Source organism: Nomascus leucogenys, chromosome 10, assembly GCF_006542625.1.
Source record: "Nomascus leucogenys isolate Asia chromosome 10, Asia_NLE_v1, whole genome shotgun sequence".
NCBI lineage: Eukaryota > Metazoa > Chordata > Mammalia > Primates > Hylobatidae > Nomascus > Nomascus leucogenys.
In genome coordinates, this window is record NC_044390.1 from 9,418,840 (window position 1) to 9,444,491 (window position 25,652).

At 41.6% G+C, this 25,652-nt stretch overlaps 1 protein-coding gene and 1 non-coding gene across 3 annotated transcripts in view; one reads left to right on the top strand and one right to left on the bottom strand.

Annotated features, from left to right (window-relative positions):
- Positions 1–16,557: 16,557 nt before the first annotated feature.
- Positions 16,558–16,629, bottom strand: TRNAD-GUC. The gene has a single exon. It is a non-coding gene; the product is annotated as a tRNA-Asp (tRNA).
- Positions 16,630–16,992: 363 nt separating this feature from the next.
- Positions 16,993–25,652, top strand: part of LTA4H (leukotriene A4 hydrolase) — a 34,715-nt gene continuing 26,055 nt past the window's right edge. For both annotated transcript variants that reach the window (XM_030819796.1, XM_030819797.1), the window contains exons 1-3: positions 16,993–17,293; positions 23,477–23,607; positions 25,104–25,224. In XM_030819796.1, coding sequence (XP_030675656.1) covers positions 17,135–17,293; positions 23,477–23,607; positions 25,104–25,224 — 411 coding nt within the window. In that variant the 5' untranslated portion in view covers positions 16,993–17,134. The remainder of the gene's footprint in view (positions 17,294–23,476; positions 23,608–25,103; positions 25,225–25,652) is intronic.

Below are 25,652 nucleotides of genomic sequence, written 5' to 3' on the forward strand. Positions count from 1 at the left end.
CACTTGATTGGCTACTGCTAGGCATCTGCCTTATTGGGCGTGGCCTCATCAATTGGGTGCTTATCATTGGCTGAAGCTTCTCTGTGATTGGCTGAAACCAGGCTATATGTTACAAAAATATACTCCTAAATTAGGTTTCAGTTTGTTTACATGCTATTAGGTTGCTGTTTGTTCCACAGAAACTCAAAATATACAGAGAGCCTCTGGCCAATGGCCTCATACTTATTTAATTTAACACTAGGTAGATTAAAAACAACAAATATTTCTATAGTATGGGTAAGACATATTGAGAACACAATGAACAGGTGCCTAAATCTGTATGTGAGTCACAGGAGACATCACAGCAGAGGGTAAATCCGAGCTGATGCTTGAAAAAGGAGCAGGAGTTTGCTGACAGGCAGGGAAGGCCATGAGGATTGGGAGGGAAGGGGTCCCAGTGGCAAGAATGGCCTATGCAGAGTCACAAAAGAAAATAAACTATGTGTCCATCGGACATGGCTTGGGTGTGTGTCCCCATCAAATCCATGTGGAATTGTAGTCCCCAGTGTCAGAGGTGGGGCCTGGCGGGGAGGTGATTAGATCATGGGGGCGGATTTCTCATGAATGGTTTAGCATCAGCCCCTTGGTGCTGTTCCAGTGATAGTGAGTGTGTGCTTGTGAGATTAGGTTTTTTAAAAGTGTACATCACCTCCTCTCTAGCTCTCTCTTGCTCTTGCTCTCAAGAGCAAGAGACACCTCGCACCCCCTTTGCCTTCCACCGTGATTGGAAGCTTCCTGAGGCCTCCCCAGAAGCAGAAGCCACCATGATTCCTGGGAAGCCTGCAGAACCATGAGCCAATTAAACCTCCTTTCTTTTCTTTTTTTTTTTTGAGACGGAGTCCCACTCTTTCGCCCAGGCCGGACGGCAGTGGCGCAATCTCGGCTCACTGCAAGCTCCGCCTCCCGGGTTCACGCCATTCTCCGGCCTCAGCCTCCAGAGTAGCTGGGACTACAGGCACCCACCACCACACCCGGCTAATTTTTTGTATTCTTTTTTAGTAGAGACAGGGTTTCACCATGTTAGCCAGGATGGTCTCATTTCCTGACCTCGTGATCTACCCGCCTCGGCCTCCCAAAGTGCTGGGATTACAGGCATGAGCCACCGCGGCTGGCCAATCTCCTTTCTTTGTAAATTACGCACTCTCAGGTATTTCTTTTTTCTTTTCTTTCTTTCTTTTCTTTTCTTTTTTTTTTTTTTTTTTTTGAGATGGAGTCTGCTCTGTCACCCAGACTGGAGTACAGTGGTGCAATCTTGGCTCACTGCAACCTCCGCCTCCTGGGTTCAAGTGATTCTTCTGCCTCAGCCTCCCGAGTAGTTGGGATTACAGGCGCCTGCCACCACACCCGGCTAATTTTTGTATTTTTAGTAGAAATGGGGTTTCACCATAAGCCAGGCTGGTCTTGAACTCCTGACCTCATGATCCGCCCGCCTCAGCCTCTCAAAGTGCTGGGATTACAGGCATGAGTCACCGTGCCCGGCTTCTTTTTTTTTTTTTTTTTTGAGATGGAGTCTCGCTCTGTCACCCAGGCTGGAGTGCAGTGGCACAGTCTTGGCTCACTGCCACCTCTGCCTCCCGGGTTCAAGCAATTCTCTGCCTCAGCCTCCCGAGTAGCTAGGATTACAGATGCCCGCCACTACGCCTGGCTAATTTTTGTATTTTTAGTAGAGACGGGTTTTACCATCTTGGCCAGGCTGGCCTTGAATTCCTGACCTCACGATCCACCTGCCTCGGCCTCCCAGAGTGTTGGGATTACAGGCGTGAGCCACCGCGCTCGGCAGATATTTCTTTATAGCAGTGTGAGAATGGACTAACTCACCATCTTTTTGCACAAGGCAGAGAGCCAGATTAAAAAGGTAGGTTGTGGAGCCACATTGCTTGGTTTGAATCCCAGTTGAATCTTGGCTGCTTACTTAATTGCACCATGCGTCAGTTCACCATCTGTAAAATGGGAATAGGAATAGTACCTACCTCTCAGGCTGTTGCCAGGATTAATTGAAATGTGTCAATACACTTAACGTGCGTAGAAGGCGGCCTGGGATATAGGAAGTGCTAAAAACAATTGCTAAATAAATCCAATGAAGTAAAATAAAATTGGTGTGATTATTAATTCATGCTGTGCCACAACCTACTTTAAAATAATGGCCTACAATTATTTGGTTCAATGCACTATAAATTTGGTTTAAAAGATCACAACAAAAGAACAACACGACTTTCTTGTGATCATTTATATAGGGAACATACAATCCAGTTCCTTCTCATATATAAATTTCCCTCTTTGTAGTCATAGTGTTTACACTGTTATCCCACAGTTCCACATTTTATAGGAAATGTAGTTTCTCCTTCCGGCTTTTGTTGCCTAAGGTCTAATATTGCAGACTTATTATAGCAAAATGTTGCTCAATTTAGCCCACCCAGTCTCATGAGACAACAGACTGACCCAAACAACCCCAAAGGAGAGAAACTGAACAGAACGCACATACAACCCACACTGCCTTGTGTTCATTTTGTAAATGTCAAGCTCTGAAATTGGGTCAATGGTCTTGTTATCCTTTGTCTGTGAGTTACATTTTCTGCATTGTGTATGTGTTAGGAACTTTGATTAGATATTCTCTGTATATTTTATTCTTTGGAAATCTTCCAACCTCCACCCTTAAGTAACAATGACTTTTGAAATGGTCTAAGAAAAAGGAAAAATCTCATTTGCAATGTTTTGCGTGGTGAGGGGAAGAGAGGAAGTTAGAAAAAAAGGCCTGTGGTGAGGCCAGTGTATAGGGCAGTGCTATAAAAGGAAGTGTTCTGGGGTCTCATTGTCTGGGTTTGAACCCCAGACCTGCCTGTTCCAAGTTGAGTTGACTTGAGCAATTATTTATTGGAGCTTCTGTTTCTCCTCTGTAAAACAGAGATAATGCCTCATAGTGGCAGCCAGCTTCCAAGGAGTCTCCCAGTGATCACCCCTCCTGGTACTCATGGCTTTGTGGTGTGCCCTCCTATTGTGTTGGGGTTGCTCTGTGTGACCATTGGAATATGACAAAAATAGTTGTATATTATTTTCAAGGCTCAATTGTGTTAGCAAAAGGCAGCTTCCCCATGGCTGCCATTTCCTCCACTTTTAGAGAATGGGAAACTTCAATGATTCCCTGCCCTGATCACCAGGCCAGGGTAGACTAGACGGCCCCAGTGCACACAGATATCTTGTGTAAAATGTGAGGCATTCATTCTTTGGAAAAACACCTGGGGGTTCAATAAGTGTGTCTTAGTCCATTCAGGCTGCTATAACAAAATACCATAGATGCGGTAGCTTATGCACAACAGAAATTTATTTCTCATAATTTTGGAGGCTGAGAAGTCCACGATAAAGATGCCAGCAGATGTGATGTCTGGTGAGGGCCCATTTTCTGGTTCATAGATGGTGCCTTCTTCCTGTGTCTTCACATGGTGGAAGGGCATACAAGCTCTCTGAACTCCCTTTTGTAAGAGCACGAATTCCATTCACCAAAGGCCCCATCTGCCAATACCATCACCTTGGGGATTAGGATTTCAACATATAAATTTTGGGGGTGACACAAACATTTAGACCATAACAAAAGATGAGTTTTTTTCTGAATTTGCTTTTTGTTCCTAACTTTGCTTATAACTGTCAACCTCATAAGAAGTATTTTCCCTCTCAAATACCCATCCAAACTTTACACATTCATTCATTAGAGGTTTCCAAAGTAGTATGGACATAGGCATATGGCAATTATTTGGATGCAGGCAGAAACTATTAAATCTTTAAGATTATTTATGTAACTGGCTTCACAAGCATAATTTGTAACATAGAATTATAAACAACTATATTTTATTCTTCTGCTGTCCCTTTAATTTTTCTCAGTGAACTGGTATTTCCTCTGCCCCTGGATAAACCTTGTGCAGGCTCATGATTTTTCTGGATCCTCAGATAATTACAAGTTCTATGATCATGTTTCATACATTGCAGCATTAATTTAGAAGTTAGAATGTAAGCATAAGTGAGTGCCTGAGTCAGCTAAGGCTGCCAAAACAAAATATTATAGACTGGGTGGCTTAAACAACAGATATTCATTTCTGACAGTTCTGGAGGCTGACAAGTTCAAGTTCAGACTGCGAGCAGATTCAGTGTTTGGCATGGCCCTTTTTCCTGGCTTGCAGATGGCCACCTTCTTGCTGTATCTTCATATGGCAGAGAGAGGAAGCTCTAGTCTCTCTTCTTCTTATAAGGGCACTGATTCCATCACTAGGGATCTTCTCTCATGACCTCATCCAAACCTAATTACCTCCCAAAGACCTCACCTTGTAATACCCTCACATTGGGGGTTAGAGCTTCAATATATGAATTTGGGGGAGACTTAAACATTTAGTTCATAATATTCTGCCCTTTGTCCCTCTCAAAATTCACATCCTCCTTGCATTTAAAATACATTCATTCCATCTTAACAGTCTCAAAAGTCAACTCATTCCAGCATCAACTCTAAAGTTTAAAGTCTCATCTAAATATCATGTAAATCCAATGAGTGGGACTCAAAATTCACCCTAAGGCAAAATTCCTTTCCAACTGTGAATCTGTGAAACCAGACAAGTTATGTGCTTCCAAAATACAATGATGGAACAGGCTCAGGATAGATATTCCTATTCCAAAAGGGAGAAATTGAAAGGTAGAAAGGGGTAACAAGTACCAAGAAATCCAAAATCTAGAAGGCAAAATTCATTAGGCCTTAAAACTGAAATACGATTCTCTTTGGCTCAAAGAGTGCTCTGCCCTGTAGGCCCACTGGGGTGGTGGTCCTCCCTCCCAGAACCACTGGAAGGTATCACCCTCATCTTTCAGTGGGGTGTCCCTGCTTCTTCAGCTCAGTGTAGCACTCGCCACATGGCTCTCTGTGAGGGCCACACCCACATGAGTGCTGAGTAGCAGTCCCATTCTTTGAAACCAAGATGGAGGCAGCCTTGTTCCCAGGCGCCTGTGCACTCTGGGCCTGTGGTGGGAGTAGCAGCCCTGATGATGTCTGAATTGCCTTTGGGATCCTTCCTCTCTTTTCCTGAAGGATATTGAATATTCACAGGCTTACTTCTTTCCATCTTGTTTTCTCTTTTCCTGAAGGATGTTGCATATTCACAGCCTTACTTCATTCCATCTTGTTTTCTCTTTTCCTTTTAGTCCCAACTGGCAGGGGACTAAAGCATTATTTCTCCTGGAATAATCCCAACTCTATTTCTGGCTTCTGTTGAGATGGCTGATTAGGTCCATGGTTTATACTCACACTACTCTCCTTATCAAATGGGTGACCAGCCACACTGTTAATAATCTCTTCTTTTCTTTTCTTTTTTTATTTTTTAAAATAGAGATGGGGTCTCACCATGTTGCCCAGGCTGGTCTTGAACTCTGGAGCTCAAGTGATCTGCCTGCCTTGGCATCCCAAAGTGCTGGGATTATAAGCATGAGCCACCATGCCTGGCCTAACTCTTCTGAACATGGTTTCTCATTTTTTTTGCAATAAGGACAGGCTAAGAATTTTCCAAATCTTCAAGTGCTGGTTCTTTTTTGATTAACAATTTCTTCTTCAATTCATTTCTCTCTTCTTAAATTTTACTATCAGTAGTCAAGAGGAACCAAGCTGCTCTTTCAGCACTCTGCTTAGAAATGGCCTCGGCCAACTATCCAATTTCATTGTTTGAAAGTTCTACCGTCCACAAAACACTAGAACGTGAACACAATTCAGTAAGCTCTTTGCCGCTTTATAAAAAGGATTTTCTCCATTGTCCAACAACATGTTCCTCATTTCCATCTGAGGCCTCACAGAATAGCCTTTGCCACCTATATTTCTGCTAGCATTCTGTTCACGATTATTTATGCATCCTCAAAGAAGGAAGACAGAAGTTCTTTTTGAGTCCTCACCAGAATCATCTTCAGCAATTTTTTCACAGCAACCTTGGCTTTTTCTAGCATGTATCTCAAAACTCTTTTAGCCTTCACCCATCACCCTGCATCATCACTGATTCCACATTTTTAGAATTTATTTTAATTAAAAAAGTGTATATAATGTAATTCAGAAGATCCAAAGATATTCCTTATGCACCATATGGATGCCAATTTCACTATGCAAATTTCACCATGCAAATTCTTCCTCCCTCTGAAATACTTTGGCCTTTATTATTATTATTATTTTAATTTGAGATTCAGGAGGTACATGTACAGATTTGTCACATGAATATATTGCATAATGCTGAGGTTTGGGCTTCTGCTGAACTGTCACCCAGTTCAAATGGTGAACATGAACATAGTACCCAATAGGTAGTTTTTCAACTCTCTTTCCTCCCTCCTTCCCTTTCCCCTTTTGGAGTCCCCAGTGTCTATTGTTTCTATCTTTATGGCCGTGTGTACCCCATGTTTATCTCGCTCCCACTTACAAGCAAAAACATGCAGTATTTAATTTTGTTCTGTGTTAATTCACTTAAGATAATGGCCTCCAGCTGCATCCATGTTGCTACAAAGCTTTTTATGGCTGTATAGTATTCCATTGTATATTTGTACCACATTTTCTTTTCCAATCCATCATTTGATGGGCACCTAGGTTGATTCCATGTCTTTGCTATTTTTATACATTTGTTACAGCAGCACACATCCTGATACCAATTTCTGTCTTAGCTTGAGCTGCCATAGCAAAATAACGTGAGCAACAAGAAAGATTAGCAGACCTAATCATTCTCCTACTCCAAGGTAAGATGAGTGCATTAACAAACAAAACAAAATAATGATGACAAATAAGATCTGACAAAAGGTGCCCCCCATGCAAATCATAAGATGCTTATTTAAAGTAAGGATTTACATTGACCATTGTTAAGAGTAAACCTTGCCCTCAATGTATTTTGCATCTTGAGATATGATTAATTAGCATATGTAAAGAATTTGCAAACATTTATTGAGGATGTGCCCTTTTTGCTGATATTGGTGAACAATAACAAAAATTAGAACCCCGTTTTTTATTTCCATGCAAGCCTCACTGCTTCCAGGAAGATGCCCACTGATGTCTCCATTGAGCTCCTACAGCGTTTGGGACTGGTCCACCTTGATACCCTTTAATTATTCAGTCTCCCACACTGATCTTTGGTGGTTTCATTTTAGTACCCACAAAAGGTGTCTGATAATTTGCCATAGGTGTGTTTATGCTTGCCATGAGTGCCCACTTCCTTTTGGCCTGGAGTTCAGGAGTTCTAGAATTGTCCCTCTCCAAGTGAAGACCAGGGAGTAGAGGATGAGGAGAGGGAGAAGAAAAGGTTGAAAAAAAAAAAATCAAAGAACCTGGAAGGTTTGTTCTGTTAGATTTTGCAAAGAGCAGCAGAAAAAGCCAAATCTATCATAAAATATAACTTGATTTCTGATATTATATTATTCTAGTTCAATGATTCAATGAAATAAAGAGGAAGCATTTAAGGAGTGAGAGATGAGATGTTCTGGGAAGCCATGCCCGCTTAGATAAGCAGCACCCTCAGCTTCCATGGTGCGTCTTTTCGTTCTGCCATCTTTCCTTCTTTTGTTCCTTCCTTTCTCCACTTCTGATTTTTATTCCTTTTGAATCTTTTGAAGACCTACTATGTTGTTTGTACTGAGCTGGGGGCTGCAATAGAGACAACAGAATTGTAAGGTATACCTGGAAGAAACTGCCCCCTCTACTTCTTTGGGAACAGAGTGAGAGAGGTATAAAGAAACAAATACAAACTAACCAGAAGGACAAGAAATATATACAGTCGATTCTCGTGATTTGCAGTAACTATATCCTAGAAAGTTACCATAAACATTGCATTAGTGAATCCTGAACCTTTGCTCCCAGGGGAAATAGAGTAGGTTCCTCAGAGCCTCTGTTCGCATTTTCGTCAATCAATACAAAATCTCATTGTATATGTTTTTCTGTTTAAAGACACTTTTGTAATATATAGTTGATTCATTAACATTGAAATCACAGCCAACAGCACTGTAACTCATGCTTGATGCAGCTTATCTAACACACACACTTTCTCCCTAAAGCACATCGCAGCCTTCTTGCACTTAACCCTAGACAGCACTTTAGCACCCACTTGGGGAACGTTTTAAACTGCAAAATCACCAACGAAAAGAACAAAAATGTGTAAACAAGGTGACACTAGACTGCAAAAAGGACACTTGTTTACAGTATAAGCGCAGAAGCAGGAAGGCAGAGGGTCACTTTGTTTAACCTCAGTTGAGACTGTGTGCCTCTGGAGACTCAAATTTTTCACAGCTCTGAGCGTGTCCAAGAGTAACCACAAAAGCTCTGTAAATATTGATTTTGGGATAACAAATAAATTTTGGCAAGTAGGCAAACTTGTAAATGCCAAATCCACGAATAATGAGGATTAACTGCATATATATATATATATATGTATGTATATATACATACACATACATACATACATACATACATACATACATACATAGGTATGTGAAGTTCACGTTCAGAAGAATTAATGACCAAAAGAGAGAAAAATACACTGGGAATATATCTATGGCAAAAGGGGGCAGTGAGCAGAGGTGAGAGAAGTGGATATGGAGGGCCTTCCAGGACCGTGCATTGGTTGGATAGAGCTGAGTGGGGTGCAGGGTGTGTGTGAGGAAGAAAGGAGAAGGGGGCTGCTTTGGAAGCCAAGGGAAGCAGCTTGGAAGGGAGGAGGAGGCCAGGTCTGGGAGGTTTGCAGAAGTGTTCGGCTGGGTTTAAGAAATCCTGAGACACATGTGCAGGAGAGGGCAGAGAGTGAGTCAACCATGTGAGTCTCTTCCACGGGTTTACTCAACTCTGAATTTCAAATAAAAGCCTTTTGTAAGAAATGACAAAATAATAGTTCCTCAAACATGGATTTGTAGATGAGAAGAACGTATAGGAGGAAAGCATTTTGGGTTAGCCTTTGCTCATGAAAATGTTATTTCCATGAGCAAATAGAGATAACCTGCTCTGTTGGCAGAGCAAGAGAAACTGGGCTCAAAGCCAACAAATGTGACACAGAAATAGGACTTTTGAAAACGAAACCCTGAAAGCACTTATCAAAACCTACTTGTGCTTTAAGTCATCAGAACAAAAGGTGTAAGTACCTGCTGTGATGAAATATCACTGCCTACTTAGTGGGAAAAATGTAAGCTGAGCTGGAATCTCTGAAGCAGAAAGAAACAGGTACAACAAAGCTTGCAATCAGGCTTACTGGGAAAAGAAAAGAAAGTGAGCGAGAGGAAAATAAAGTATGATCAAGGCCAGCAGTTGTAAAGAAATTTTTCTCGTAACTTGAAAACAGCTTCCCTCCCTACTTCATCTACTTTTAACCCCTACCCAAGCTGGGGTAGGGAGAAGGGTGTAGGATTTGTGTCTACAACTACAGAATCAGGTTGCTGCAATGCAGTGAATGTTTCTGGCCTGGTGCAGGGATCTTAAAGGAAATCTCCTGCCAGGGTGCAACTGTCGAAACTTCAAAGCAGCATGACAAAACCTGGCTACAATGTGTTCACCAAAAGACACATACCAGAATGTCCATAGCAGCACCATTCATAATAATAACTCAGAACTGGAAATCACCCACATGTCTATCCATGGTTGAAAGGATAAGTAAATCATGGTATATCCACACACGGAACACTGTACAGCAGTGAGAATGCACAGCCTAGATGTACACACAACATTATGGAGAAATCTTGCAAAAGGAATGTTGAGCCAAGGAGCCAGGCATGACAGAATATACTGTATGTGTCTGTTTATGCAAAGGAAAGATAAATAGCCGCACAGGTCAAGGTAATATGCTATTGGAAGTCAGGCAGTGGTTACCCCTAGGAAGCAGGATTTATAGAAACTGAAAGGGAACTTAAGGGAGGCAATAGTGCGGTGGTGGTAATGTTCTGTTTCTGATCTGGGTGCTGATTGCACTGGCATGCTCAGTTTATAAAGTTCAGTGAGCTATACACTTATAATATGTGCATTTTTATGAATGAGTAGTATGCTTCAATAACAATGTTTTTAAAAGTGTTTACCATTAGTGGGGGGGGGAGTGGGCTGGCAAGGGCATTCTGTATCACAAACAAACATATTGCCTGGTGGCATCAGAGGACAAGGGCAGGTGCAGAAGGTGGCTTTTTCTTTGCTGCAAAGTCAACACAGAGTGAAACACTGAATAAAAGGATGCCTGGAACCTCATGTGAAATCTCATTCGCTCATTTATACATTTGTTCATTCACACAACAGACATGTGCTGAGAGGGAGAATATACAATCGGGGTCTTAAAGACACATCATGTAGTAGGGAAGGCAGACAAGTAAACTGACAATGATGCAGTGTGGTAAATGCTTTGTTGAGGATAACACTAGGGTATTAAGACAGTACTGATTTGAGGGTCCAGGGCAGTGGACCCCAAGAGGAGTCCTGACATGTTTGATTAACACTTGAACTGAATTTTCTCCAATGCCAAAAGTATTTCTTGAGCCTCTAAGGCAGTGATCTCATTTAAAATGCACACGGATCACCTGGGGATCTGGATAAAATGTGGATTCTGATCCAGTAGGTCAGGGCAGTCCTGATATCTGCATTTTTTTTTTTTTTTTTGAGACAGAGTCTTGCTCTGTTGCCCAGGCTGGAGTGCAGTGGCGTGATCTCGGCTCACTGCAAACTCCACCTCCTCAGTTCAAGCGATTTTCCTGCCTCAGCCTCCCAAATAGCTGGGATTACAGGTATGCACACCACGATGCCCAGCTAATTTTTGTATTTTTAGTAGAGACGGGGTTTTGCCATGTTGGTCAGGCTGGTCTCGAACTCCTGACCTCAAGTGATCCGCCCATCACGGCCTCCCAAAGTGTTGGGATTACAGGCATGAGCCACTGCCCCCGGCCAAGATCTGCATTTCTGATGAGGCTTCTAGGAGGTGCAGATGCTGCTGATCTTCAAACACGCTTTGTGAGACCTAAGAGAGAAGGCCATGTGATGGCGGGCACTGTCTGGCTCCAACTCAGGACAGCTTGACAGCCTATTTGGTTCAGGCCAGTCCCTCCCAAGGACACAAGCAGAGAAATAAAAGAACTGTGTGGGAGGAGACACGGGTGGCTGGGGGTGCTTTCCAGACTCTGCAATCAACCATGGGGTGGGGTGGGGTGCCAGAAAGGGATCTGGGAGGAGACCACTTACGCTATTTTACAAAATTGGCAGAACTTTTTCTCATGCTTCTTTCATTTTGGACCTCCCAGCTGCTCAAACCTTGAGTTTTTTTATTTTTTATTTGTTTGAGGTGGAGTCTTGCTCTGTCACCAGGCTGTAGTGCAGTGGTGCAATCTCAGCTCACTACAATCTCTGCCTCCTGGGTTCAAGTGATTCTCCTGCCTTAGCCTCCCAAATAGCCGGAACTACAGGTGTGCGCCACCACGCCCCGCTAATTTTTATACTTTTAGTAGCGATGGGTTTTCACCATGTTGGCCAACATGCTCTTGATCTCCTGACTTGGTGATCTGCCCACCTTGGCCTCCCAAAGCGCTGGGATTACAGGCACGAGCTGCCATGCCCAGTCCCAAACCTTTTCTTGACATGCAGAACAGACTGGAGATGTGACTATAAATATAGAATTCATGCACATGGCTGCACAAGGAAGAAGAAATTTCACAGAAGATGGAGAAACTGGTCAGGATTGCCTCAACTATGTTGTAAGGTGAACATTAAAAACGTGGCTAAAATCATTTCTTCTATTTGCTCACACACTGAAGGGAGGAAGAGAAGGGTGTCACATGCACTTTGTTCTCTTGGCGAGGGAGATTCTACTAGACTCTAGCCCAGACTGGAGGGTGGGGGGCACAGTCCTGAAGGGGAGGAGGAGAGCCCTGCCAAGGTTGTGGGAAGAGTGGGAGTGGGAAGGGCATGCAGGCTCAAGGAAGGGCAAGAGAGTGCAGAGAGCTTGAACACCTTGGTTCAGCATGGCTGATGCAGGGCGTATTGAGCCACTCAAGTGGAAGCTGCAGAGCCCCGTGGGGCCAGTGGTAGACACTATGAAGTCCACAGGAAGTCAGCAAGGGCTGTTTTTGTTTGTAGTTTGGGATTCCAGTGACCTTTGGTTTTTTCATATCAATAAATAACCTTTTGACTGGGAAATATATTCACATTAAAATTCAAAAGGCTTACAAGATTATTCAGTTGAAATATCTCCTTCTCACCTCTGTTCCTTGGCCTTCCTTCTCTGTCCACACAGGCAAACAATACCATGAGTTTCTTGAGCATCCCTCCAGAAGTATTTTATGTAGATATGAACAAATTTTTAGAATAAATTCTCTTCCCCCTTTTTACACAAAACAGTGAGTCATCCATAGTCGGAATTTCATCAGGCTTCCTGACCACACTGCTCCTTTATTTTTCCAGACATCACTTGTCATCCAAGACACGGACTTCCTTGGTTTTCCTTCTTCATCAAGGATCACGAGGTCAGGAGGTTGAGACCATCCTGACTAACATGGTGAAACCCCGTCTCTACTAAAAATGCAAATCATGATGTTTTTCTTGACTTTCTCCGAAGGGATAGAACTTGTCCCTCTAGAATTTCATGTATTGTTTTCCTTGGGCCTTAGTCTCCTCTTAACACCATGTTGTCTTAGGTCATTAGTATAGCTGGGTACTAGAGTATAAATTATCCAAGAGGTAAGACAGAACCTTCCCCAATTATTTTCTAGGTAGCACAGTGTAGTAGAATGCATTTAATACATATCTGCAAATTACATTGACTATTTCAAGAAAGGAAAGGTACATGTAAAGGAAGGGGAAAAAACAATGTAAAGTCTTTTTGCCCTTTTAAGGGAAGCATTTGTGCAACAATTGAAACTTCCCATAAATGCATTTCAAAACATATCTTTGCTAATGTTGCCATTCTTTTTAGAGGCCTGATTTAGTGTGACTTGTTTTGCTGTACAAACCGTGGTTGCTTCTCATTTCCCAGGTTGTCCTAAAAGCTCTTGCTAACACAACAAGGAAAAATAACATTACAGTGGTTAAAACAGACAAAATAAAAGCCAACAGCAATAATCATATTAGCTAACATGTAACAAATGCCCAATCTGTGCCAATCACAGTGCTAAGCAGTTCCCATACTTTATGTCATTTTATCTTTTCAACAACTCCACTGGCCACAGGTGCCTCAATTATCCTGAGGGGATTGAGGGATTAAGTAACTTTTCCAGGTGAACAGCAGGGCTAGAATTCTTCCTGTTCATATGGCTCTATAAATATAGGTATTATTTCTTTTCATAATATATTATATAGATCATCTTTTCATCTTTAAGTTTCCTTTGGTAACTAGACCCTGATATTACCCTTCTTTTATTATTATTATTATTATTATTATTTGTAGAGACAGGGATTCGCCATATTGCCCAGGCTGAACTCGAACTACTGGGCTCAAGCAATCCACTTGCCTCAGCTTCCCAAAGTGCTGGGATTACTGGTGTGGGCCACTGTGCCCAGCCTTATCCTTCTTTTATAGATGCAGTGGAAAGCCTCATTTTTTGAAGCATTCTCAATTTCCCATTGGATATCAATAATACTCCAATTGCTTGTAAATTGTGAATTTTGTACATTCTATATTTGGGGCGAGTGGTATCTCAGAAAACATTTCCTACTGTAATTTATTTTTTGATTAATATATTAATGGAGGAATTTATTTGTGGTTGCCTGTGGATATTTTTATTTAAACACAAGTGGCATAAACTCTGTGGGTTCCTGGTAATCAATAATAGAAGATGATGATAATGACGTTCTTATTAAAACAAACTATCCTTTCTCCATTCTAGATAAAGAAGATGATTTGATTGTGTATTATTTGACTAAATGAATTCTATGGTATCTATTGTATTGTATTTGTCACCCTAGATTTGGTGACCTCAAAAAATGTTTGCGTCTCTGCATGGTGGCCTGCACCTGTAATCCCAGCACTTTGGGAGGCCAAGGCAGGTGGATCACTTGAGGCCAGAAGTTTGAGACCAGCTTGGGCAACGTGACAAAACCCCGTCTCTACAAAAAAATATAAAAATTAGCCAGGCGTGGTGGCGGGCGCCTGTAGTCCCAGCTACTCGGAGGCTGAGGCATGAGAATCGCTTGAGTCCAGGAGGTTAAATGTGCAGTTAGCCGTGATCATGCCACTGTATCCAGCCTGGGCAACAGGACACTTGCCAAAAAAATCCGAAAATGCAAATGTTGATGACAGATTCTTACACCCTATGAATTAGGACCTACGCATGTGTGAGGTATTAGATTTCATAGTTTGGGATTTTTTTATTTTGTTTTCCTTTGGCTTGCAGGGGCCAACACAAGGATATCCAGAAATACAGCAGTTTTTTTTTGTTGTTGTTGCTGGAGCTAAATTTCGTCACTTTTGATAGAGAATTGAACCATACCAGCATGCTCAACCCATCAACTATCCCTCACACCTCTGAAATCTTTACTTTCTTCTTCTTCTCTACCTTTTTGCCTCTGAGTCGATCCTTCTGCAGAAACTTTCCTCTTCTGCAGAAGCCCTTTTACCTGTATATCTAAACATATTAAAGTTTTCTCTTGCCCTAAAAAGCAAAAATTAAAAAAACACTTTCTCGGCCGGGCGCGGTGGCTCACGCCTGTAATCCCAGCACTTTGGGAGGCCAAGGCGGGTGGATCACGAGGTCAGGAGATGGAGACCATCCTGGCTAACACGGTGAAACCCCGTCTGTACTAAAAATACAAAAAAAAATTAGTCGGTCTTGGTGGTGGGCGCCTGTAGTCCCAGCTACTCGGGAGGCTGAGGCAGGAGAATGGCGTGAACCCGGGAGGCAGAGCTTGTGTGAGCCGAGATCGCGCCACTGCACTCCAGCCTGGGCGACAGAGCGAGACTCCGTCTCAAAAAAAAAAAAAATGCTTTCTCAATGCTGCATTCCTTTCTAGCTTCCCCTTTATCTTCCCTTCTCACGTTGGCCAAGCAACTTGACAGTGGTTTATGCTCCACCTCCCTCTTCTCTTCATTGCTTAATCCACTACTCTCTGGCTTCCATCTTCAACCAAATCACGACAGTCAACAAAATCACCACCTTCCCCACTCTCACCCCACTGCCAAATCTAGAGAATTTTCACTTCTTACTTCGGTGGTCCTCTGGACTGCATCTGGCATTGATGGTTGGCTCTTTCTGGTTTATTTCATGGGTTTCTCTTCCTCTAGCCCTTTTTAAAACAATAAATTCTGGTGTTCTCTCAGCTTCCAATCTGTTTTCATTACCCTTCTCTTTACACACTCTTCTTGGGTTGAGCTTACCCACTGTCATAATTTCATCCACCACGTTATGTGACGTGGTCATGTCTACCTGACACTTCCCCAGAGCTATGGTCTTAAATATCCAAGTGACCCATGGACATCTCCACTTCGACTCCCATAGGTTCTCAAATTTCATATGTCCAAAATTGAATTTAGCGTCTTCCCCTTAAATCTGTCTGATTTAGTTTGAATATATGTCCCTACTAAATCTCATGTTGAATTATAATCTCCAGTGTTGGAGGTGGGGCCTGGTGGGAGGTGTTTGGGTCACGGGGGCAGATCCCTCATGGCCTGGTGCTGTCCTCGCCACAGTGTCTTGTGGGATCTGATTGTTTAAGTGTGTGGCACCGGCCCCGCAATCTCTTGCTCCTGCTCGGGCCATGTAGAGGCCTGCTCCTTCTTCACCTTCTGCCATGATTGTAAGCTTCCTGAGGTCTACTCGGAAGCATACCGGAGCTATGCTTCTTGTACAGCCTGCTTAACTGTAAACCAATTAAACCTCTTTTCTTCCCAGTCTCAGGTATTTATAGCAATGCAAGTACAGCCTAACATACTATCCTCTTCATATAGACTACTACCTCTGGTTAATGACTAGCCAGCCACTGAAGCCGAAAGCCTGGGCCCCCTTTGTCTCCTTTCAATCTGTGAATCCACTTATCTAAGTATTCCTTCCATTCATTCCTTCCTCTCTATCCTAACTTACTACTTACCTATGTCAGGCCCCCAGCATCTTCTGATTGAGCCATTTTAATAGTTTCCTAAATCTCCTGCTAATGGTTTTGATACCGCATTTTATAACATGAGTCTGACCATGCGTTATCAGTCCCCTGCTGAAAACACTTCAGTGGGTCCCCCATTAATGCACCCAGGATTAAAAGGCCACCTGTTTAAGGTCCTTCGAAACCTAGCCTCTTCCAATTTTTCCAGTTTTAATTTTGAGGCCCCACCCTAAAGGCAAGGCATCCTTCAGTCCTCTTTCACCTGCCACAAGGGCCCCAGAGCTGAGCTAGATGTCCCAGCTCTGCACTCCCATTGCGACCAGTGCATAACTTTTATAGAAATTCATTAGTTTCTAAGATGGGAACGTGGGCTTTCTCCGTTTGAGAGATGCAGGTTCTGGGGATGTACATAATAAACACTCAAACTGACAAAACAACTGTTTAAACCTTGAATTACTTACTTACATCTGAAAGAAAAACAGCTCTGGTGCCTCCCCGTCGGGGAATCGAACCCCGGTCTCCCGCGTGACAGGCGGGGATACTCACCACTATACTAACGAGGAACCGCACAAAAGAAAGTTTTCTGATAGGCCTTTTCTACGTTTTTGCTCCGCCCCGCCTTCGCTACATGCAACCACTAATGAACCTGATTTTCTTATGTTTGCCACTACAACTTCCACGGAAGTTAAACAGAGCCAAAATGGTAGTGTTCAGTTTTATCTCCCCCTCCATTTCTCATCATTTCCCTCAGGCCACCCTTCTTCTAACTGCCCCGACTCCCCTCCTCTTCTTCAGCTCCAGGAGCACTCTCGGTCCCCTTCAACACCCCTAACACACACGCTCCCAGGTAGCAAAGCGCCCGCTTGCCGCGCGGCACCATGAAACTTGTAGTTCCTTCACCCATCCCCCAACGCTCGTCTGACTTTAAGAAACTTCCTTTCCCGGCGTGCACCGCGAATCCCTCCTCCTCTTCTTTACCTCTCTCCCTCCTCCTCAGGTTCTCTATTGACGAGTCTGGTAGCTGAGCGTTGGGCTGTAGGTCGCTGTGCTGTGTGATCCCCCAGAGCCATGCCCGAGATAGTGGATACCTGTTCGTTGGCCTCTCCGGCTTCCGTCTGCCGGACCAAGCACCTGCACCTGCGCTGCAGCGTCGACTTTACTCGCCGGACGCTGACCGGGACTGCCGCTCTCACGGTCCAGTCTCAGGAGGACAATCTGCGCAGCCTGGTACAGTGGGGCGCCTGCCCAGTGCCCGCCTCTCTCGGGCTCCCTGCCCCTCGCCCCTAGTCCTTGCGGGCTCCCGGATTCCGGCTCACCCCGCCGCGGTCCCTGCCTAGCCCCACGTCCCCGTCTGCTCTTCTGTAGCCCCCATCCAACTCATGTTGTGCACTTCAGCCCCCAGATCTCCCACAGCACCCCCTCTCAACCCCACTTACGCTTCTGCATCCCTTCCCTCATCCCCCACTTATACGTATGTCTCCTCCGCCCCTCTCCCGGATCGTCTCTCCTTGGTCCCCGGGCACATCCAGCGCCTCGTCCACTCCTCTCAACTCACCCAGCCCTTAGGTGTCATCTTTGCAGTAGCCCCCGTAATTTTAGTTCCTGGCTCTAATTACCCCATGGCCTCCCCATTGCTTCGGCCTGCGGCCCAGAACCCCCTTCTTCAGGCCCCAGACTTTTCCCAGCCCCCAGCGCACCTTCCTCAGTCAACAATCTTACCCAAGTCTCAGATCCCATGTCCTGTCGATCCCTGATCACGGTTGCCTCCCGGGAACCCTTATTTCAATCCACAGGTCTGCAGGGCATCACCCATCCGTCTCCCTCCTAGTTCCCTGGATCTCCCTGCTAGTCGTTCTCAAGCCTCTTAGGATTCCCAGCCCCGGCCGGGCAGGCCTCTTCTTTCCGCCCTACTTTGAAACTAACAGTCCCTGCTTGCTAACTCTAGGCTCAGCTCTCTCTCTTCAGGGTCCTTTCTACTTTTTAATCTTATCAACTTTCTTGTTTTCTAATAATTTGAGAACGGATAGGACATTCAAATTTTCTAAGGATGATTCAATACGTTTTATTAATAGTTGGTTCCAAGGAGCCAAGTAGTTATTTCACTTAGAAAACACATACTTCTACAAACTCTATTACCATTGGAATGAAGAAAGGTTGTAGATTCATGGAATATTATTCAATGATTTTATCTGTATCATAACCTATATTTAATCTTCTTGCTCAAATTGCCCGATAGTATTTGGTTTATACCTTTCACCTGAAGGTACCTTTCACCTGAAGAATTTCATAGAAGAGCATTTTAAAAATAAGAGGGTCATGAAAAGACAGCCAAATTCGGCTTCTTCACCAGAGTAGGATGCTACATGTGTATTTTACACAGTGTAGCATGGTGAAATCTACTAAAGCATATCAATAAGCAATCAGATCAGATCGGGCAGATAAGAATTGGTGGCTTTCAGGCCTCTTTTTCCTACTTTTGTAGGAAAGATCTGCATTTTGATTTCATTAATATGAACTAATAAGTACTTTCTTACTTTGTCCTTCAACATTTTGCTAAACTGATTGATTTGAAAAATAGGTCGATTCCTCTATGTACTGATACGTAATCAACAAAAGTACTATAAGAAAGAAAATAAAGATATTATAAGCAGGAAGGCATCTATTTCCTTGTAGATCGCACTTTGGTCTTCTTGAAGTACCATGCTATCTTTAATTGCAGTAGCAACTTTGCCTGGGCAGGGCTGAAGTCCTATTTCAATGCAGTTTCAAAACTAAACACCGTATGTTCTCACTCATAAGTGGGAGTTGAACAATGAGAACACATGGACACATGGAGGGGAATATCACACACCGGGGCCTGTCGGAGGTAGGGGCCTAGGGGAGGAATAGCGTTAGGAGAAATACCTAATGTAGCTGACGGGTTGATGGGTGCAGCAAACCACCATGGCATGTGTATACTTATGTAACAAACCTGCACATTCTGCACATGTGCCCCAGAACTTAAAGTATAATAATAAAAAAAGAAAAACCACACCGTGGGACTGCCATATTTGAACATGTGTTTATATGTCCTACATTCAAAAGTACTAGAGATTTAAAAATTAAGCAATTCAGGAAACTTGTGTTCAGATGTGAATAATTCCAAACCAAAACCAAGGTTGCTAGTGGAAGAAATTTAAAGAGGTTTTTCTAATATATGAACAGCAAATTCTTCCTTGAATCTTTAGCTGCAACCTATATTTCAGAAGAAATATTCCAATTGGTTTAAGATATAATAAAACCTTGACTAAGCCCCAAACCCACTCAAAGCTCTCAGTTAACTGGAAAGTTCTTGCTTTTCAACTTTATTTAAAAAAATTAAATTATAAACTATGCTGAAAAAAATAAAGAATGAAAATTTTTATAGCTTTTTGCTGCTTAATGTGACCTCACAGTTACCTTTGTTTTGTAAAATAAAAACTTAAAAAATTTATTATTTGAAGTTCAGGTGTACATATGCAGGTTTGTTACATAGGTAAACTTGTGCCATGAGGGTTTGTTGTACAGATTATTTTGTCACCCAGGTATTAAGCCTAGTACCCATTAGTTATTTTTCCTGATCCTTTCCCTTCTCCTACCCTCCACCCTCCAGTAGGCCCCAGTGTGTGTTCCCCTCTGTGTGTCCATGTGTTCTCATCACTTTTGTAAAATAAAAACTTTACCTCTGTTCTATAAGTAAGCAAGAGTCAGGATGTTTAAATCTTGAAAAGAATGTCCCAATCTAAAAATCTGCTCATTGTTTTTACATTCCCCAAATCTAGAGAAAAGTAAGATTTTAAAATTGTGATTTCTGGTTGGCATGTCTGTTTAGCAAATTAGAGCCTGGAATTATAATAATGTTAGATGTTATACAAGGAAGGCAACTTGTAGTACAAAATAACATGTTTATAATTGTTTGCTTATTTATGACAAAAGCCTTAGACCAGGAGCTTATCCTTATTAATTAGTTAATTAATATTTATTTAAGGTTAACCTGTTTCTTTCCTCCACTAGATTGGGGACTCTTGAATGTAGAGACTGTGTTTCATAACTCTTTGTATCTCAACTTCCTAGTATAGTCTATGTCTGGCATGTATAGGACATTCAAAAGTTTGATTAATGGATGATTTCAATTAGAAAACAGTGCCTAAGTTTAACATGGGCTACATTGATAATAGTGCCAGCTGTATTTCAGAGGTGAGACGGGAAGACCCAGTGCCAGTGCTGAATCAGGAGAGACGTCGTGTCTTCTTTTCATGTCTTCTTTTCCTCTCCATGCTTAGAGTTTGTGATGTTGAGGAATGCCGAAGGAGCCTTAATCAGACAAATTCTAAGCTTTCTAAAATTCTTTTCAAGTTTTGGGTTATTTACACTGAAGTTTGATCCTCCAAATTTATGATAACTTTCACACATTTGTTTCTTTTCACTGAAACTTTCAGAAATGTTTAGGTGTTCTTTTGGTTAGTGGCTCAAGAGGTTTTAGTGCCATGGCCAAGGCAGAAGCCAGCAGTTAATAATAGGTATTTCTGACTGCAAACCATCTTGTCTTCACTAAGTAAATGGCTCAACTGGGAATCAAATCAAGGTGGTTTTTTAGTTTTAGTTTTGTGTTTCACAATAAACCTATGTTTTTTTCCCATCATATCCCTGCACATAGCAAGTAGAAAATGTAAATTTAGACATCATAATGAGGCATAAAGCTTTTTTAGAAAAAAACTCTGCTTTGTTCTAGAAAGGACTGAGACTGCTTGAAGCAACATATATAGTATAAGATTAAAAATAAATAATTTGCAGGAAGAGAGAATAAGAATAGGAGAAACAAAACCCATGGCATAAAGCCCTCTATACTTTAAAAGAAGTGGGCCACAAGGTTGACATGGAGCTTCCTACCAGCCTGTGCAAAAAAGGAATCAGATATCTATTCCATGTCAACTGACCAGCTACTGAGAAGTACAACTGTTTTTTTGGGGGATGGAGGGTATTGTTCAAAGAGGATACTGTGAAACATAGTAAATTATATCCTATAATTAGTAGAGCTGTTGATGCTTAACACATGTTTCTTAAAAAGTACCAAATCCAACTTGTCAACGATCCAGTTTTCTTTATTTTTCTTTCTTATTACAGTTTTTGACTTTTTTTTAAATAACATCGCTGAAATTTGAAGGGGAATTTTAAACAGTAGTTTGCAAATGATAGTTGAGGCTTAGGACTTGGGATAATACAGCTTAAACATTGCATTTTTTGTTTTCTCTTGGTCTAGGACCTGCTTCATGCGTTAATTGACACCTAGTATTTTTGAGGCAGAGTGCTAAACCCTGGGAATACAGACCTAAGTAACATTCTCTGTTTTAGAACCCTTAGTCTAATGGAAAAAGAAATCATTATAATGCAGTACAGTAAGTATTATAGGAAAGGGTAGGGCCAACTGCTATAACAAACACAGGGGATATCAAAAAGTTTCACAAAAAATAGTTGTCACTATGACACTTCTGATTCTGAACAGATTTGGAAAGTTTAGCCAATATAGAAAACAGAATATGTTCCACTGGGAAATGACCCAGTTAATTCATCTATATAAGCATGTGTTGTTATAAATGCAAGATACTCAAATCAAGTTTTTAAAACAAGTTAGCTATTCTGAATAGCTATTCAGAACTAGGTACTAGAGTATGAAGAGACTAGAGAGGTACTAGAATATGAAGGAGTAACCCTATTATTTTAAATAGGATATAAACTGGATCTTCTACTAATTTAGAGTAAGGATAACAGATAAGGTACCCCCAAAAGAAAGTACCCAGGGGCAGCTGGGAAATGGCTGGTTCTTGGCCTTACATGTAGCCAGGCCAGATTTCAGAAAAGGAAAAAAATATTGCCAGAGGTAGGGAGATCTGGTAGAACGCAGTTCTACCAGTCCAGGGCCTGACCTGGATTAGTGGTGGAAAGAAAGGAAAAGTATGAAGACATTGTGAAAGAAGAACTTTTAAGTGGCTGTGTGGGATTGGGAAATGGGATCAAACCTTCAGTAACTGGAAGAGTTCTTGTAACAGAATTAAGAAATCTGGGGAGAAAGCTGATTCAGGGAGGATAAAAATCATTTTTGGAATTTTTAGAAGGCTATTTCAATGTATGGTGCTATGTCCCATGGAGATGTTGAGCAGGCAATTAGACTGAGGTCCTGGGGAGGGAATACAACTGTAGAACTAGAATGGCAGGCATCTTCACAGAGATACTAGCTGAAGATGTGGGCATGAGTAAGAGCTAGGGAGTGAAGGATTTGGGTAGAAAATCAAAGGACCGGGGCTGGAACATTGGGACATATCCATATTTTTGAATTGGAATAAAGGAGGGGAAAGGAAAAAAACATTAGACAAATAGAGAACCATTTATGATGTATGTGTACAGGCAAAGAAGCGAAGGAAGGGGTTTTAGCCAGATGACATTGTCCGTAAGGGCTGTGAGTAGACAGAGGTCAAGGTTATTGGACAGAAAAGACTTTGTTGATCGGGGTGGGGGCTGCCCTTTCAATAGCAAAGGAGCTAAAAGCCAGATGGAAGAAGGGGAAAGGGAGGATGATTAATGAGGAAGTAGAAGTAGCAGTCATAGCAGTCATAAACTGCCTTGGAGTTTAAGGAAGGAAGGAGGAAAAGTAGAATAGTTAGTGGGTAGATCCATCAAGTAGAATTTTGTTTATGTTGTTAGGAAACAGTCTTGTGGCATAGGAAGGTTCAAGATTCTAGGACAAGAGATTAGTTGAGAGATAATTAAAGAGTATGATTTCTAGGGCTCAGGATTTTGGGGATAGAAAATACTCTGACACTTGATGCCACTCCTTCATGCCCAAAGCAGTTGTCCTTAATTGGCCATGTCAAGTAGATATGGCCTCCCAATCCTCTGCAGGATCATTTGGTCTGAGTTGCCATACCAGGTTGGGCTTTTTCTAGATACACAACCACAGTGATATACAGTCTGCTGATTTGCTTAACGAACATGAAGTTTGAAAGTACATGAGTTCTAGGAGGAAATATATTGTGTAATGTATTGAGGAGCCAGAGTGAAAGAAATAAGTTATAGGTAAAGTTTTTCATAATAGAGAAAATTTTAGGAGTCAGAAGCAAACATATTTTGATTTAGATTTGACTTTTACTTAAAGCCCAAAATTTGTGTGACTCTCCTAGGGTTACTTAACAATATATATGCAAATGTTAGAACCCAAACATTTTCAGGATGCTTAGAGTCCCAAAAAATTAGACCTAGACTAGCTTTTGACTCTTTAATTCTTCTAATTTCACTCTATATTTTACTCTCCACAAGCAACTAGTTGTTGTAGCCTAATACGAGTTTTTTTCTGGCAAATAAAACTATTTTCTTACTATTTAAAAATATTAATTTTAGGTTTTGGATACAAAGGACCTTACAATAGAAAAAGTAGTGATCAATGGACAAGAAGTCAAATATGCTCTTGGAGAAAGACAAAGTTACAAGGGATCGCCAATGGAAATCTCTCTTCCTATCGCTTTGAGCAAGTATGAATGCTATGGTCTTTCTCTTTTACAGCTAAATAATGGGGAAACATATTTTTAACTAATTTAAATATTTTTTCTTTTTAAATTTTAGTTTGTAAATATGTAATGATTGGTATACTACTTCTCTTGATCTTCTGTTCAGGTTAAAGTTGATACAGCAGTTAAAATTATATATACTTAAGATACTAAAAATGTTGTTTGTATACAATACAACAAGGACTTTGGGAACTGTTAGTTTTTAAATGATTCATCCTTTTACTAATATCTAGAGTGATGGTGGGGGCATGCCATCATAAGAAGGCATTTCAAGATAACCTGGGCAGCTTTTACAAGCTGCACATTCCTTGCCCTTGCCCCAGAGGTCAGCTGCATTTATTAATAGGACAATGATAATGCCAAAGATAGAACTGTTACAGTGCAGCAATCTTGGGATAAGTGCTTTAAATGCATTCTTGTATCTAATCCTTACAGTAACCCTGCTGGTATAATCTACACTTAAAGAGGAGGAAAGGGAACCTTAGAGAAATAGCTTATTCAAGAAAGTGGCAACCAGAATCATCACATTGGGAGTATATGCCACCTCTTGATATATTGGGGAGGGGAAAAAGGGTGAAAACTATTGGCCTAGAACAAGGGTGATCTACCCCAGTTGTTCAGTGGCCAGTGTTTTCATGCCTTCTCTTTCCCTTTAAGAGAAGGGAAACACTTAAGTCTAGCTTGTGAGGTAGATGGTATTCACCCCATTCTACAAGGAAACTGTGGCATAGGGAGGTCAAATAATTTCCCCAAGTTTACAGTACCAGTAAGTGATAGAGTCAGGATTCAAACACCAGCAGGGCTGCTGGTCTCTAAAGCTCTGCTGTTCCCTTATTATCAGTGCTTCTCAAACTCTCTGGGGTAAAGGAGCAATTTTTATCCTCTTCAATCTGTCATAGAGTGATACTTTTGTAAAATGCAATAAAAATGAAATATGAGGAAGAGATGAAATATAAGCACACATTTTTTATTATTAGATTCAACAGACATAAAAATGACTCTAGAAGTTTTGCAATGCTGATTCTCAACTTCTGGTCTTGTCTTGTCCTGGGCCAGTAACAGTTTGCAGACTAGCACTGCTCTGTGTCATGCTGTGGCACCTGCTGCTGTGGTAGTTGAAGCCCCAAAATGATTTCTTTCACTTTTCCACTCTAATAAGATATTAAATGATATCACAGATGCAAAGTATGTGACACACAACGGGGTGGTCAACCACTGTTAGTTGCCGTTATGCCTTCACTAGCAGTTAGCATGGGAGAGGTAAAAGGACCCACAGGCTGGCAATTAGGTAGGAAAACTGAGAGGAGACTTAGCCACTGAGGATGTGGCATACCTAGAGCTTACTGCCAATCAGTGATGAGAATGCATACTATGTTATTTATATTATTCAGTGTATGTATTATGAGTTTAAATTTTCACTAGATGGAATCATACTCTACTAATATATTTGTTTCATACAGAAATCAAGAAATCGTTATAGAAATTTCTTTTGAGACCTCTCCAAAATCTTCTGCTCTCCAGTGGCTCACTCCTGAACAGACTTCTGGGAAGGAACACCCATATCTCTTTAGTCAGTGCCAGGTAAAAAGGATTCCAGAATGATTTCTGATGCAGAAAATTCCAGCACATACGGTTGAATGAAGCAAAATGAACAGTGGTTTTATGGATTGTGTGGGTTTTACCTAATATAATGTATTAATTGATCTTATAAAAACATATAAGATAAATTATATATTTTCATTTTATCTTTCACTATTAATACACTCATGCATTACTTTAAATAAGAAGCTTCTTTCAGTTTGGAAATATGTCCACCTAGATTGGACTTTCTAGGCCTGACTTAGAACTTGGCAGAGAGTAGGTACTCAGTCATAAAATAAAAGGAAAAATTAATAAATAATATGTACTGGTTATGAAAAATGCTAATAGTAAAGAAATGGAAAGTGAAAGATTTAATTTCCAAACCTTTTCCAGACACCATTGCCCAGAGGTAACCACCATTGAGTTTG